General features: G+C 25.6%; 2 protein-coding genes across 13 annotated transcripts in view; one reads left to right on the forward strand and one right to left on the reverse strand.

Moving 5' to 3' along the window:
- The window catches only part of LOC122511051, a 111,830-nt gene that overhangs the window by 17,250 nt on the left and 76,928 nt on the right, over positions 1-17,652 (forward strand). The gene's annotated exons all lie outside the window — the stretch shown is intronic.
- Positions 3,591-17,652, reverse strand: part of LOC122511050 (glucose transporter type 1) — a 303,150-nt gene continuing 289,088 nt past the window's right edge. For 4 of the 12 annotated variants that reach the window (XM_043626066.1, XM_043626065.1, XM_043626063.1 and 1 more), the window contains one exon: positions 3,591-4,699. In XM_043626066.1, coding sequence (XP_043482001.1) covers positions 4,596-4,699 — 104 coding nt within the window. In that variant the 3' untranslated portion in view covers positions 3,591-4,595. Of the gene's footprint in view, positions 4,700-12,815; positions 12,954-16,210; positions 16,239-17,652 lie in introns of those variants that run through there. The other 8 variants (XM_043626068.1, XM_043626076.1, XM_043626077.1 and 5 more) reach the window with 6 other exon arrangements.

The following is a 17,652-nucleotide window of genomic DNA, read 5'->3' on the forward strand; positions in this document are numbered from 1 at the left end:
TTGCAATATCCCAATGGGAAATGCCAGTGTAGTGCCGATGTTCACCACTGGCTTAGTACTCAGACGATTGTTCGGCGTAGTCTAGCCAAGCCTCGACACTTAGTGCTGGCGCAGTACAGAATTTTTGTTTCGCCAAAGCTTGGACAAGCCACGGCGGCAAGTGCTGGCTGAGTATAGAAAAATTGTTCACAACGCTCTTTGCCAACATTGCTTTTTTGACATAAACTTGAAAAAAATTATAAAAAAGTTTATAAATGTTTATAAATATAAATTTATTGAAAAAAATTAATATTTTACTTTTCAGTTGTTCATTTTTTATTCTTATTAAATTTAATAATAACAATTTAACACAATTGTTTAAAATAATATTCTGCCGTTTGAAATAAAAACTTAGTTAACTGACATTTATATCGAAACGAGATAATAAGGAAAAACTGTTTGCTTTCAGAACCCTAATAAAAATTAAAAAATTGTTCAATTCAACTTCACATACTGGGTATAATGATGGTGCTCTATTTAATTATGAAATAAAAAATTAATTATTTAAGCAAGTTATATGAAAAAATGCACTTGCGTGTTTTTCCGAATGCAAATGTGAAGTAAAAAGTTAGGTAAAGTCCTTTGCGTAGTTGCTCAACAAAAATGTACGCGAGCTCGGTCCTCCGATTTGATGGAAAAACTTACCTAACTGACAATGACATCATGTGGTAAGGGGACGGCTGCTTGCTACTTGCGTCCCGAGCATAAACCGAGTTTATAGCCGAATGCAGTTAAGTAGTCGTTCGGCTCTGTCTCGACTGACTTTTTGACGGAATAACTTAGGTAATTGCAAGCGTTGCAGATGCAAAGTTTTTATTTCAAATCCAACGCTCAGACTCGACTACTTATTTGATACAAAAAACACACAAATGCCTTTAACTAAGTTTTTCCTTCAAATCTTACATTCGAGCTCGTAGCCTCGTTTGTTTTTTGGACTACTCAAAGTCCTTTCCTTAACTTTTTATCAAATATTCCTTCATTTTCTGCAATTTCTTAGATTTTTAATATTAATTTTTTACAAACAATAATTTGCAAAAAAAATTTAAACTATAACTATTAGACGCAGTTTTTTCTTACGAGTTCATTGATACCAAAAACTCATTTTTCACAAAAATGTCAGTTAACTAAGTTTTTATATCACACGGCAGTATTATACTTCTTGCTATGAATAAAAAATTATTAAAAAATTACCACGTAATTTAAGAATTACGTAAAATGTTAAATGCAATAAGTAATTTAATTTAATTATTAAAAATTTAGTTTAATTTATTTGATTTCAATTTATTATTTCTAACGTATCCCTATTTTTTTCTCATCTTTGACTCAATAATTGTATGTCTGAATGATACTGAGATATTAATACTTTACTGTACACATGTGTCGTTAGCATAGTGGTTAGAGCGTTAGTCTGTTAGTCCGTAGGTCGTAGGTTCGATTCCCCTCGTCAGCAATTTTGTTTATTTTCATAGGTTTGCGATATTTCTAGATTCCAATCGTTAGGTACTAAAATATGAAAATTTAATGCACACTTACTGTAATTGTTTATTATTTAATTTTTAAATGTTATAAACAATTTTTTTCTACTTCATTTACTATATCCATTGTTAGTCTCCATCTTTAATACAATTTCTTTAAGAAGAGAAATATTTTATGAATAATAACTATTTATTAATATTATTTACCATTTTGTTGTTAAATTATTTATAATTATTAATTTACGACTAATTAATAACAATACGGCATTTATTGCGGCAATATTCTCAGCCAGCACTGGTCCAGTGCTGCGCCAGCGCTGTCTGGCAGCACTGACAGACAGTACTTCGGCAGCGCCAGACGGCGTTATCATCCCAGTGCCATGCCAGTGCTGGCTCTCAGCCTTGCCGCCAGTGCTGGCGCAGTACTACGCCAGTTGTAAATTTCCCATTGGGATTTTAGTAGTTATTCCTTGTCCCCAGTTTTTGCGTCATGGTAAAATCACTTTGTAAAATTGCATAATTTACATAAAAAATCAAATCGAAAAATTACTTAACATTCATAAAAAGCAGCAATAAACTCTCCTAAGTAAATTATTAAAAAAATTTTTTTTCTGTTTTATATGTGTTACCTACAAGCATGAAAGTTGCATAGGGAATCACAGAATCGTCATGGTCGAATCATAATATATTTGCAATAAAATGAATAATTATTTATATTTTACGTCAAAACAAGTTTAGTAGTCTAAGATTAGAGAAAACAAAAGACGTAGAAAAAAAGAATTTTTGAAATCGATAATATATTGCTTAAAAAATTAGTTTTTCTTGTGCGTCATGGTCGAATCACTTTTTCATAGTAAGGCTTTTCTGTATTGAACTGTGTCACTGAAGCACTCATAAGTGTAAGGAAGATTTTAAGTTCACGTAAATAATGAGTAATAATATTAATTTCTATAAACTATAGCATAAATTTCTATAAATTTCCGCATAAATTTCCACATATTTCTGAAATTTTCTTAATTTCTTAATTATTAATTTTGCAATAATTTACTGTTCATTGCCGCACAACTTTCTATAAATTTCCATAAATTACCGAAATAATAATTTTTAAATGAGATTCACGCTGTAATATTTTTTTAAATTACTGCAAAAATTTTTTCACCAAAACGTGTACAAACAGTGAATTTGTTAATTATACTTTTTTACAACAAAAATTATAAACAATTTTTCCGGTCCGCTATGGATTTTTCTTTCTGGGCCCTTTATCTTTAAAAAAATATATTTATTTAATGACTTTATTTATTTTATTTATTTATTTAAACATAATATTGATTATAATCATAACGATAAATTTTTTTTTTTAAATTTCATAAATCAAATCGTGCGCTACGCAGAGAATCACCCGTATATATTTAAAACAAATACTACAATTATTGTTTCAAATATAATTTATTTGATTTAAATTAAAATTATTTGATTCGAGTAAATATTTATTTGATAATATACAAGTATCGGTCGGTTGAATCAAATCAATTTTTTTAGTTCATAAATAATATTAAAGTTCTTTATAATAAAATTTGAGAAAAATATTCATATTATTATATTATTGTTATTTATATTTAGTTATTTATTATTAATAATTATTATTAACAATAAATATTATTAATACACTGAGAAAAAAAGAGCGCGTTGCAGCACATTTTCGAGTCACGTTGCGCGACTTAACCCTGAATTCTTCTACACACTTTCTGGGGCGTGCAGCGCTCCCCAAAGAGCGTGTATGTGTAATAACACTTTAAATACAGCTCGCCTCGACTCAGGGGAGCGCTGCACGCCCCGTAAAAGTGTCTAGCAGAACACAGGGTTGAGTATGATCCTAAAGTTCTGAACGTTCAAACGAACGAAATTTATTTATTTTCTTCTTTAATTTAAATATTTATTACAATGATTTTTTGTCGATATAAAATAAATGAATTATAAAGTTTCTAAGTGTAAAATTTAAATTTAAAATTTTTATTGCAAACAATAAATTATAAAAACATTTCTAATAAAAAGTGTTTCGTTCATTTGAACGTTCAAAACTTGTGGATCATGATTGAGCAGCGCAATATGACTCGAAAATGTGCTGCAACGCGCCCTCTTTTTTCTCAGTGTATAAAATAAATTTTTTTTCATTTCATATGAGTAATAAATTGAATAAAATTGATAGTTAATGTAAAAAAAAGATTTTTGAAACTACTGCGAAAATTCATAGAGAAAATTAATATAATAGAAACTACATTTATAAGGAAGAGTCCAGCTCCCATGTTTCGTCTGTATACGACCTGCTTACGAGACATAATTTTCTAACTAATTAAGTATTATTCCTCATCAAGTTTCTTTTTTAACTATATTTCATTTTGCTTTCAAACTTAAAAATTTTTTTTTCCTAGTCATATTTTATATTATATATTTATATAGATATACATAAAACGCTGTATTTGTACAGCACTGCGCGTTGACAGTATTTTCTTCCCATTTTCTCCCTCTCTCTCGCTCTCTTTTTCTCACACAAGGAATTATTTATAATTAGACTCATTTATTCTTCTCGATATTATCTACAATTACGCGAGTTATTTCGCAAATTAAAAAAAATATATACACACTATAAATATGTGCATAATACGCGAATAAGGGAATTTGTGTGTTTTTGTTTTTTTAAAGGTAAAAAGTCTTTGATTCGAATGTCGAATGCAGTATATACTCGTTAAGATCGAATTTAATGTGACACTTTTGGACAGTAGGCACTGTTTTTTTTCTCTTTCGGTTTTTTTAAAACACCTGAAGGTCCATATTATTTACTTTTTTTTAATAATCTATACATTGTCTGATGTCATTATCGAAATTTACACTCCATAAGTTAACTGTTGATGATTTACGACGTAAATTTCGTTTTATAAATGCAGAACATGCTTTACTACGCTTTATAATTAATTCGTAAAGCTGGTACTCTAAATTGAGGCTGTTTGCATTGAATAGTAATGGCAATGGGTTCGGTGTATTCATTATCATCAGATTCCCAATATTAAGAGGAGTTTCCCATTGTCAGACACCGCTGTTCGGACAGCGTGGCGGGGGAAGCGGGGGCGGCGGCCTCTCGGGTTGAGCGGGAGCGACGGAAGAGCGCTCTGAGCCAGCTGCAAATACAACTAGACATTTCTTTTTATTAGTGGTTAAAATTTCTATTCTTTTTTTTTGGGAAATTTAAATTTAGTTTCAGGTGTTCAGTTCTTTTTTAACTTGTTTTGGAAATTACAATAATCAGTGTTTGAGTTCCTTTTTATCTTTGAAAATTACAATAATCAACTTTCTGTTATAATTTTGTGTGTTCAGTGTTAAAGAAATAATTGTAGCAATTATAATTACAATTATAGTAAATATAATTATACAAATTTTTATTATAGTACTTTTAATAATAATTTGTATAGTAATTATAACTATGCAAATTATAATTATGGTAATTATAATTATAGTAGGTACTTATAATTACAATTATAGCAATTTATTATAATTACAATAAATTTTAATTATGGTAATTATAGTTACTAGAACTATAATAATTATATTAAAGGTGAAAAAAGCTATCAATTTTACAAATAAATTAAATATCTTAAATAAATCTCTTGATAAGCTCATGGGCTTCATATGTATCGACAACACAGCTGCCCTAATGCAGAAACCTGCTTAATATCTGAAAAATATTTTCGAAATTAATTAATAATTTCAAAATTATCAAAGAACTCAGAAAAAACGGTAGCACGGTGGGATACGAGCCCACGACCTTTCTATTGCCGCACAGTGGGACCAAACTGCAATTTACTGTTCATAATAGTCTAGAGCCTTCATTTTTAACTGATTTTACTGAACTTTGTTTTAAATGAAAGATTATTAAATTTGGAAGAGATTTGTCGAGGCCGAATTTTAAATTTCAATTTGTTTATATTTATTTTTTTATTGCAAAGTTTAACAAAAGCATCTATTTTTAAGAAAAAGTTATCTCCAGCCTCTATAATCGAATGGCACGTGCTAAAAACTTTTTAGAAACACACCTAGAGTACTCTGTAAATTGTAAAAAAATTTTGCATGTAAATATTCGAATGTTATGAACAATTTATATTAACAAATAATTTAGTTTACAACAAATTGTTAATGTGGACAAACGCTTTAAAAGATTTTGATGAAATTGTATACTTAAGGGTTTTTGGGGTCGCTGATTACGAATCCAATGTTGGTTTTTCAATATTCAAAATGGCGGATCCAATATGGCAGATGTTTTTTTTTAAATCGATTCAATTTGGCTAAAAATCGTTACTAGGGGGTTTTTGGGGTCGCTGATTACGAATCTGTAATTAGTTTTTAAAAATTTTTAATGAATGTGTTTTAATAATGTGTAAGGCGCTTTTCTGAAAAATTGATTAGATGTACTTGAAACTTGTTACTCGGAGAGGTTTTTTGGGTTTTTTAAGTATAATTAATATTTTTTTTGTTATTATTATTATTATTATTATTATTTTTTTTTAATTTTATATTTTTTTTATTAATATTTTTTTTATCGTTCTCACTTATAGGTAAAAAAGCTCCAAGCCATCTCGCGGCAAATATGAAAAGCTTACTTTTACCGCGAAATTTAAATCACTTATAAGACTAACAATCTGTGCTAAAAATCCTTACACTATGTAGAATTATTGTAAAAAATTGAAAAATACGATGATGTGAAAAAATTGTTTAAAGCAATAATATTTTTTAAATTTGCTAAAAAATTTATTAATATTGATGGATTTAAACATACTTTAAAGTGTACAAATTAATCACAATTTGTAAAAAATTATTACTTTTTTGAATTATTCAGTATCAAAATAAGTATAAATAAATAAAATAGTCAAAACAAGACAATAAAAATCTTCAGTAAATTTTATAACCTTTATTTAAAAACGTATATAAAATCAATTTAAGAATTAACGTATAAAACATAATTAAAATTTGATTTTTATCATATTATCAACGCCATTTTGTATTCTTAAAAATCTGACGTCATATTTGTAATCAGCGACCCCAAAAACCCCCGAGTAACGATTTTTAGACAAATTGAATCGATTTAAAAAAAGCATCCGCCATATTGGATCCGCCATTTTGAATATTGAAAAACCAACATCAAATTCTTAATCAGCGACCCCAAAAACCCTTAAGTCAAGAAGGCTAGAGACAGGAGGTGAAACTTCGGTAGTGGGGATGAGTCAAGAACCTTTCTTTAACCAGGCGTTTTTCGTTTCGAAAAGTCGCCGGCGCGGTGCTTCTGACCATCACTCACACATTCAAATTCTTGTATACCATATGTTTTACATATGTGTATGATATGATTTCAATTACGTGTGTAGCTGCGCAGAAGTCCGTGTGGTCTATTGCGGCGAAAACTTTTTTTGAAAGTAAACGCCTGACCATACATCAGCTGAGCGACTCAGCATTGCCATACCCCCACTACCGAAGTTTTACCTCCTGTCTCTAGTCTTCTTGCCTTAAGTATACAATTTCATCAAAATCTATCAAAGCGTTTATCCACATTAACAATTTGTTGTAAACTTAATTGTTTGTTAATATGATTTGTTTATAACATTCGAATATTTACCTGCACAAATTTTTTACAATTTACAGAGTAGTCTAGGTGTTTCTAAAAAGTTTTTAGCACGTGCCATTCGATTATAGAGGCTGGAGATAACTTTTTCTTAAAAATAAATGCTTTTGTTAAACTTTGCAATAAAAAAATAAATATAAACAAATTGAAATTTAAAATTCGGCCTCAACAAATCTCTTCCAAATTTAATAATCTTTCATTTAAAACAAAATTCAGTAAAATCGGTTAAAAAATAAAGGCTCTAGACTATTATGAACAGTAAATTGCAGTTTGGTCCCACTGTGTGCCGGTAGACTGCTCTGATAATTTTGAAATTATTAATTAATTTCGAAAATATTTGTCAGATTAAGCAGGTTTCTGTATTGGGGCAGCTGTGCTGTCGATGCATATGAAGCCCATGAGCTTATCAAGAGATTTTTTAAGATAATTTAATTTATTTGTAAAATTGATTCGGATAATTGATAGCTTTTTTCACCTTTAATATTTAACTGGCCGAATGATAAATTCATTTCCTTTAATTATAATAATTATAATAATTATGACTATAGTAATTATAATTATAGTATGATAATTACAAATAGAGTTACTCTCTAAATTTGAATTAGTAAAAATGTTTACTAATTTGAATTAGTGACTGACTTTTTGCTTTTGACTTAGTAAATTTTACTAATAAATAGTAATTTCTAGGGGAGAGTGGTCCTAAGTTGGCCGCCTAAGCAAATTGGTCGAAAATATTAACAAAATGAAATTTAATCACTTCGGCAAGTATATATTAGTGTTCAGAGATCGTTTTGCTATAATTTTGTGGTATTTAGAACGTTATAGAATAGCTTTTGTAGTCTTAATACAAAAAATAGTGAAAAGATGCATTTTGGACATTTCAGAAATAGCGGTCCTAAGTTGGCCACCACTTTTTTTCGCTTGTATATAAGAAAGAAATGCATATTCTTTTCAATTACGAAGAAATTTTACAAATTTGATACATTTAGGAGAATAAAAACGGATTATTGAACTATTTTTGTTCAGAAAATGAAGCATTATTTTATTTTATTTATTTGCAGTGGTGGATGGCTGTGGAGACAGGCGTTTTTGTACTATGTCTTTTCTATTGTTTTTTAAACCATTTTTTTTGTTTTTTGTCTTTGTTTAATTCCTACGTTACACTTTTACGGTCTTTCTCGTGATGAAAAACACAAAAAAGAAGCAAAACATAAATAAAAACAAACAAAAACAATAGGTGGCCAACTTAGGACCACTGTAGATTTTTACAAATTTCAAATTATTACGCTAATAAAAAAAAATTAATTAAAAAATCAACAGAACCTCTTATTACAACATTAAATAAAGGAACTAGCGCACACACTCATTTAGAAATTTTTAATTATTTATCTCTTGTAGCTGCTCTCGAAAAAACAAGAAAAATTAAATTGTTTTGGTCGTAAACAATATTATTGTCCCCACAATGCGTAGAAGAATCTTAGATTATAATTAGGTCCATAAATTATATCATGGTTTATCAATATATCATACCACAAAATTAAAGATTCGTCCAGTATACCATCTCTGAGAAATGCAGGGTGGCCAACTTAGGCCCACGGCCAACTTAGGACCACTCTCCCCTACTAATTTATTAGTAAAGTTTACTAATTCAAAAGCAAAAAGTCAGTCACTAATTCAAATTAGTAAATATTTTTACTAATTAAAGTTTAGAGAGTATTAGAATTATAATTGTAGTAATTATACACACTAAAAAAAAGTCTTGCTTTCAGCCTATTTCTGAGGCTGTATTTAAGGTGTAAACGGAGTCAGCCCCGTTAAACAAGGACAGGCTTATGTGAAATGCATAATTTAAGGTTGTATAATTAAGGCTTCATAATTTAAGGCTGAATTTAAGGTGTAAACGGAGTCAGACTTTTTTTTCCTGTGTAGTTATAGAAATTATAATCACAATTAAAAACCCAATAAATTTAATTAACTTTATGAAAGTTGACGTTAAATATATAATTAAAATTAAAAAAAATCATACGAGTTTGTACTTGCTGTGTCTGACTGAAATTTACTTCTACTACTTGTGCTGACAGTATAAAGTTATGTCTGACTAAAGTTATGTCTGACTAAAACTACTTTCCACTACTTACTTGCTCTTTAAATCAGAATTTGTTTTGTTAGTTTTTTAATAAAATTTTTTATGAAAATTACTATACAGTTATAATTATTATAATTTAATTTGAATAATTATAATTCTTGAAACTATAATTACCATAATTGTAATTGCAATATGATAACTATTATACACTGAGAAAAATAAAAGGTTAAATATAACCAAGTTTTAGTTAAAAACAACCGAGCGATGCTGCTAATATAGCACTTGCAATGTGAATTGTCTGCAGTAACCGATCAAAGACGATTAAAAATTTCGGTAGAAACTAGTTAAGACTACTCGGTTACGGTAGCTTCTTTCTCTGTTACTGTAACTACCAGTTTATGATTAATGCTCCGTAAACGTTAGTTAACTTACTCGGTTACTGTAGCCACCTAAAAAGGCTACAGTAATAATATGAACTTGAATATTGTAGTCAATTAGCTCTGTTATAATAAAGAAACCGATTAATTAATTTTAAACCACCCAACTCGATTAAAATATTTTTTGATCAATAAAATATCCCCTTGATAAAAATTATTTTCTTTTATTGGAAAGAAATCTATTTGATTAAAAAATTATGTTCTAATTTAAAGATAACCAAAATTTTCTGTAAATTAAAATTCTTTTTTATAATCAAACAAATCTCTTTCAAATAGAATAAAATACTTTTAACCTCTTTAACGTGCATCGTGTAATATGTCATCAGGGATGAAAGGTTTAATGCGTTAAATATTCTCCGTTCTATTTTTATTTCTATGTATCTATTGTAGATGAATTCTATATTTGATGGCTGCTGTAACATAATCAATAAAAATTTGTATCGCGTCGGTAGAAACCAGAATTGTAACAACACGACTCTCCGGAAAAGACGAAACGAAGTGACTGACTGACTGTGACTGACGATATGTCGCCTAGATATGTTTACTCGGTTAAAATCTCACAACTGAACGTAATTACATGAAACTCGGTTAATATTAATCGCATAGTAATTGTTTATATTCAAAAAACAGATAGGTAACAACAACCACGAAAGTTTGTTTCCATTATGCACATTTCAGATTGGTTAAGACAATCCTTTGGAGGATTATTTTTAACAGATGTGTTTTAACCATCTCAGCTCGGTTGTGATAATCAGTATAACTTAGTTTCTTTTAACCATATCTTATTTATTTTTAAATACTTTTTTTTAACCGAGCTATTTCTACCACTCGGTTAAACGCAATTTTTCTCAGTGTAATTGTAATTAATAATCATAATTTCTGTAATTATTGTAATTATTATATTATAATTATAAAATCGTGGTTTATTTTTCTTGTATTGTCAATCAATGAAAAATAGTTCATTTATAATTTAAAGTTGATTATTGTAAACTGAGATTTTGCATTTTTTATAAAGTTGTTGAATCCAAACAAAGATTTTCATTTTCGTATTTTAATGTGTTTCTTAAATTTTTTGATTTGGAAAATTTTTATTGCACTTTAGAATTTAATGTTTTTTTTTAATTTTAAGTTTAATACCAAAAACAGTTTAATAAATAGTTAACAATTTGAAAAATTTTTTTTATTACTTAACAAGTTTCAGATGTTTTCTTTTATATACACAGAACATGCTACATACCTTGACGTGCTTACAAATTTACAAACTTTAGCATACATTTGTATAAAGATAATAATTTTTTATGGTACTTTTTATTAACTTATATTATACTGAAAAGAAAATTCAATTATTCAATTTTGAAATAAACATTTTTTTAAATGGTAAATTTTTCCAAAATATAAATTAAAATAAAATAATTAACGTTAAATTTTAAACAAAAAAATTAATAAACGGTTTTATAAGTAGAACAATTAAATGATAGAAGAAAATTGATTTAATTAAAAATTGTATTAATTTAATTGAAAATATTTTACAATAATTTTATAATTATTAAATATTAATTAAATGTTATGAATATTAAAATTGAATATTAAAGAATAATTTTTAATTAAATCACATAAATTAAATTTTTACTTCAAGCCTATTGCTTGTATATTTTTTTAAACAAATAGGGTTTAATGAATTGAAATAATAATCTAAAATTTTTTTATATTTTGTTTAATTTTGATTCTTTTTTATAGAATTATAAAGTATAAAGCAGGAATATTTAAGTTTTATATCGTATAATTAGAAAAAATTTTAAATTACTTTAAACTTAGTTTTAAATAAATTAATTTTTATTAAATTTATTTAAAATTAAATTAAAGTTCTTCATTTCAGAAAAAATTCTTTTTTTCTCCCATTCTATTCATTTTTTAATTCAATTTCCCCTGGAATATTTTTGTTCTCTTATCTTTAGGTGTAATTAGTTTACTCTCTGAAGTACAAGATTTTGTTTTGCCACCTCTGGGAGGAAGAATTTATTTTTTTCTGAATTTACCCCTTGTTTATTTCACTTCTTTGTTTAACAAAAATAAAGAAAAATAATAATTTGTATTATATTAATTATTTTAAATTAAACAATAAAATAATAATTAGAATATAATCAAATTAGATAGTTTATTAGGAAAAAGTTTTTTTTTACCTTATCTCTAAAAACTAAATAAATAACTATAATTGAAATTCATTTATTTTTTTCTAAGTTGTGATCAATTTTATACCATGATGGGAATTTTTTCTGATATTACGCCCAAAGAAATGTTTTATTTGAACTAAATATAGTTTATTTGAGTCAAATAAAAGTATTATTGTCATGATCCACAAGTTTTGAACATTCAAATGAACGAAACACTTTTTATTAAAAATGTTTTTATAATTTATTGTTTGCAATAAAAATTAAAAACTTAAATTTTATACTTAGAAACTTTATAATTCATTTATTTTATATCGACAAAAAATTATTGTAACAAATATTTAAATTAAAGAAGAAAATAAATAAATTTCGTTCATTTGAACGTTCAGAACTTTAGGATCATTTATTGTCACGGAACCTACTAAATTGTTTATTTTTTTTGTATAAAAATTTTATTTAGCACAAATAACATTTTTATTTTAACCAAATTTGGTTATGGAGCAAAATCTTAATTTATTTAAATCAAAAAAATTGTGCTTGAACCAAATCTATTTTTTTTTGAGCTAAATAAATGTAACTTGAACAAAATATAATTTATTTGAACGAAATACAATTTTATTTGAGCCAAAGGAATTTTGTTTGAACCAAATAAATTTTGTTTAAACCAAATAAATTTTAATTGAACCAAAAACAATATATTTGAACCAAATAAATAATTTAGTACGCCCTGAGTGAAAAGCGTATTTCTCTGAGGGTAGAAAAAACAAAAAAAAAATAATTGAAAAGAATTAAAAAATATTTTTTTTAATTTGTCATATTTAGTTATTTATACACATAATCTACATTCAATACACTCAATGTACATTACCTTAAAAAAATTCAATCCTACTGCGAAAAATAAATCACGAAATTAATATGTTTAGCATACAGCTTACATTTGAGAAACTTGCAGACTTGCAGTAAAGCGTATAGACTTTATTTACACACACATCAAGGCAGAGACGAGTATATTAGCGATTCGAATTGCAGCCACTGGTAAATGTAACAGGTACTGTAAGAGTCGTGATCAGTAGTTGTTGGTATCTATAATTAAAAAAAAAGAAAAGAAAGAAAAAAGTACATAAAACTAAAATACTGTTTTTTGTACTTTCTCAATATTTTTTTTCGTTCCTTTTGCTCTCTTTATAGTGTGTATGTACAATTATGTAAATTTCTTCACATAATTTTTGTGCGTGCTCAAATCACTATATTTTTCCATCTTCACACTTGTATTTTTTTATGACTATTTGTGATTTTCTTTCATTCATTTTGACGTTAAATATATTGCTGCGATGTCATCAGTGAGCTTAGTTGGTGGTGAATTTTAAATTAATGTAAATTATTTTTGCAATAATTAATAACATTTGATATTATTACTACTATTGTGTCGTTTTTAAAAAGGATAAAAAGTGAAATGTCCTCTATAGTGATGTGCAATGTTATTTGAACTAGGGAGAAAATTATTTAAATAATCAAATAATCGGTGACTAATATCAAATTAATATTTATTTGTATCCAAAATTATTGTTTGTTTCAAGTTTCAACTATTATTTGCATCGAATTTTAGTTTTATTATTTGTTGCAATAAATATTATTTCTATCAAATATTATTTGCATGAAACATTATTTGTATCAAATATTATTTGAGTCAATTAAATGTTCTTTGTTTCAAGTAAATATTTATTTGATAATAATAGTCGAATAAGCGATTTATTTGAAAGGGGGTAATTTTTTTAAGTAATTTAAGATGAAAAGTACTAGACTTTTTATTAATAATAATTTTCACTTTTTCATTTATTTTTCTAAAATTAGTTTTTTAGGGGAAAATAATTTAATTTCAATATTTAGGAAATATTTTAATCTCTACTTTGTCATATTTAAATACTCTACTCTTTTCAGTAATTAATAAATTAATTAAATAAATATTAAATAAATTAAACATTAAATAAATTATTAGCTAAATATTATTATTAACAATTTATTTTTGTAAAAAAATAATTTCAATTTAACTTTTTATCACTACAACCCGTGCAGGAATTAAAATGTGGGCCTGATAGGGTACTGGACAGTTTTCCCGATCTCTGGTGTGGCTCTGGGTAGAGAAACTGACCAGTGCCCGACTAGTGTGTGACGCTGTTCCTGACCAATGCCCTACTTAGGGACAAACTGGTCAGGGCCTCGTCAGTTTTTCTTAAAATTGCCCTATTTTGTGAGGTTAATTTTATTTAAAAGAAATTACAATAAAATTACTGTAATTAAAAATATTCTTATATTACAAACGTAATGAACATATTCATTATATATACAACATATTTATACATAACATAATGAGGTATTATAGTCATTTTGACTAATTTAAAAGTGAAAATGATAAAAATAATATAATTTCAAGAATAGAAAAACTTAAAAATTTTTGAAAAATATAATTTTTGGTTTTATAATTAATTTATTTTTCTTTTGGAGGTTGTCGCTCCTTTCTGCCTCCTTAATTTTATAATATTAATAAAGGTTATAATTTTTGTTTTCAAATGTATAAGTAATAATTAATATTTATTTAATAAATATTTTATTCAAATTAATTAATTATGTTTAAAAAATAGTTATTAAATATTGAAGGTGTTAAATTTAACAATCTCTCCGAATCATTTTCTCACTTTAAGCTAATATAATATAAAATAATAATTATTATTAAAATAATATAATATATATACAAACCAAATGATAAATTCACCCTATAAATTAATAATTATTAAAATTCATTAAGTATAATTTATTAATAATTGTTTATTAATTATTATTTTTTAAATTCATAATTTTTATTTTTAAATAAATGTATAATAATTAATTATTTAATAACTATTATTATTCGTTATTCATAATTGAGTTGTTATAATTAATAAATAAACTTTATTATAATATTGTACTTAAAGAAAAAAAAATTATATGTATTTTCGTTTTTTAAATATAATACCATAATTATTTTATAAAGTGTTTTAAAAGAACACGCTTTTTTAACTAAAATAACTGTTTAAAAAAAGTTAATTTTAAAAAATTAAATTTATTTACATGCTTTTAAAACGAGGAAAACTGTCGAGGCCCTGATCAGAGCCCTATTTCATATCTAGTGAACACCCCACTTAGGGTTTTGGCCAGAATTTCTGGTCAAACCCATAAGATAAAAAAATTCTTAAAAATATAGTATAATTAGTCCGTTTAATTAATTTCTTCAATTGTTTATAATTTTATTGTGGGAAGTAATTTAAAAAACTTAATTCATTTACACTTTATTCAAATGAGGAAAACTGTCGAGGTCCTGATCAGAGCCCTATTTAATATCTAGTGAACACCTCACTTGGAGTTTTGGCCAGAAATTCTGGTCAAACCCACAAAATAAAAAAATTATTAAAACGATAGTATAATTACTCCCTTTAATTGTATTCTTTAATTGTTCATTATTTTTTATTAAAAGTAATTTTAGGGATTTAATTTTTTTACACTTTATTTAAACAAGGAAAACTGTCGAGGCCCTGATCAGAGCCCTATTTAATATCTAGTGAACACCTCACTTAGGGTTTTGGCCAGGAATTTTAGTCAAACCCCTAAAATAAAAAAATTATTAAATAACTAAAATAATGATTGCCTTTCATTGTTAATAGCTTCTACAACAAAAAGGAATTCTAAAAACTTTATTAAAAAAAAAAAATGTTAATAGGGAAAACTGTCGAGGCCCCGACCTGAACCCTGTTTTAAATAGGGCAAAGTGGGGCATTTTCTGCACGGGAATTACCTAGTTTATCAATATTTAACTGTCAAGTACTCTTCTTCAATTTTATTAAAACTATTATTAGTGCGAAGTTAGTGTGTATCAAATAACAACGAGTATTATTTTCTTCAAATTGAATATAAGTAAATATTCATCCATTTTGAAAATAATTTATTTCCTTGAAACTATTTAGGATTTAGTTATTAATTGAATTATAATTTATTTACTAAATAATAAATTAGTTGTGAGAAAATTCTTAGGGTGTATTCAAATAAAAAAATTATTTTTTAATATTAATTAAATGAGAAAATAAATATACTGATTATAAGATAGAAAAATTAAATTCTTTGTAGGTAATTTTTTATTTGAATTTTTTTTTACTTATTATACTTTATTTACTCATATTATTTTTTATTTACTTGTGTTACTTTTCTATTTTCTTTATCTTTTTTTACATTCTTTACTCTTTAAAAAAGTTTTTTTAGTTTAATTTTTGTAATTACTTACTTTTTATAGTAAACTTTGATTCCTACTGTTTGTTTTTATCAGTCGTTTAGAAAATAATGCTGAAAAATAAAAGCGAAATGTTCTACAAGCAACTACATAAAAAAATAATAATTCTTATGAAAAATTGACTAATCGTAAACTTGTTAATAAAGTAGAAATAGATCGTAAATTCTTATATATATATATATATACAAATAGGGACTTGATGTTAGGCAACCTTTTATAACAGATAGTCGAGTAAAAGAGCTACATCCCGACGCTGTATGGCAAACCCTGACCTTTTTATTTGAGAAAGTATAACAAAAAGAAGTTTTTTTTTAATTTAAATGTTATCAACTAATTTTTTTCTTTGATCAAATCGCTTTTTTCTTCGAGACAATAATTGTTATTTTAGTGAATAAAATTTGAAAGAAAGAAGATTTTTAGTGTCAAAGAAGAATAACGATTTAAAGAATTAGTTAATCTAACAAAGAATATTTTTTATTTATTTTTTTTAATATCGTTAAATGCCTTCCTTTGGAAATTTTAATATTTTGTAAATAAATAAATAAATTTGAATACATTAATTATTAATTCTGATAATTAAATAGTATAAATTTATTATTAATTATACATAATAAATTAATTAACTTGGTATTAATTATTTATCATGAATAATTAATTAATTTAGTATTAATTACAATTAATAACTTAATTTATTAATTATCAATTAATTTATTTAATATTATGAATCTTAAATTGTTTCATAATCTGTAATATAAAGTTTTTAATATCTATTTTCAACAATATTACAAAATAAATATAAATACAATTTGACAAATACAAAAAAAAATATAAAACACACTATAATGCTCTTTAATAATAAACACACGTTTAAATATAGTATAAAAATATTAACAAATAAAAAAAATAAATTTGCCAATTGTAATAATTACGTATAATCATAAAATCACATTTTTACTTTTGACTCACAAGCTTTCTTCAAATCGTGCTTCGACTGACAAAATAATTTTTAGAAATTAAAAAAAGAAAAAGAAATATATATACGTCATACGTACAAATGAAACTACACTTTACAAAATTTACAAATTTACAAACATACAGAAAAAGTAATATTGGTGTCATGCAATTTGTGTTTTAATATTCGTAATCTACTTTTATTGATTCCTCGGACTTTGGTTACAATTATTTTAATTTAGAATCATGAAAAAAAATATTTACTTTCTTTTTTTATAATTGCTTCAGATACCTTTAATTTTTTATTTACTTTGAAAATTTTATTTCTTTAGTTCTGTTAATTAAAATTAATAACTAAAACGAAAATAAACAAAATCATTTAAAAAATAACTAAAAAAAATTAAAAAGAATTATTATTAGGTATTTTTTATTATTACATACAGTATAATTTTTTAATTAATAAAATAATAATAATAGAATACGTAACAATAAATAATAATAATTATTATAATTGTT

This window comes from Leptopilina heterotoma, unplaced genomic scaffold (assembly GCF_015476425.1).
Source record: "Leptopilina heterotoma isolate Lh14 unplaced genomic scaffold, ASM1547642v1 Lhet_8, whole genome shotgun sequence".
In the NCBI taxonomy this organism is placed as follows: domain Eukaryota; kingdom Metazoa; phylum Arthropoda; class Insecta; order Hymenoptera; family Figitidae; genus Leptopilina; species Leptopilina heterotoma.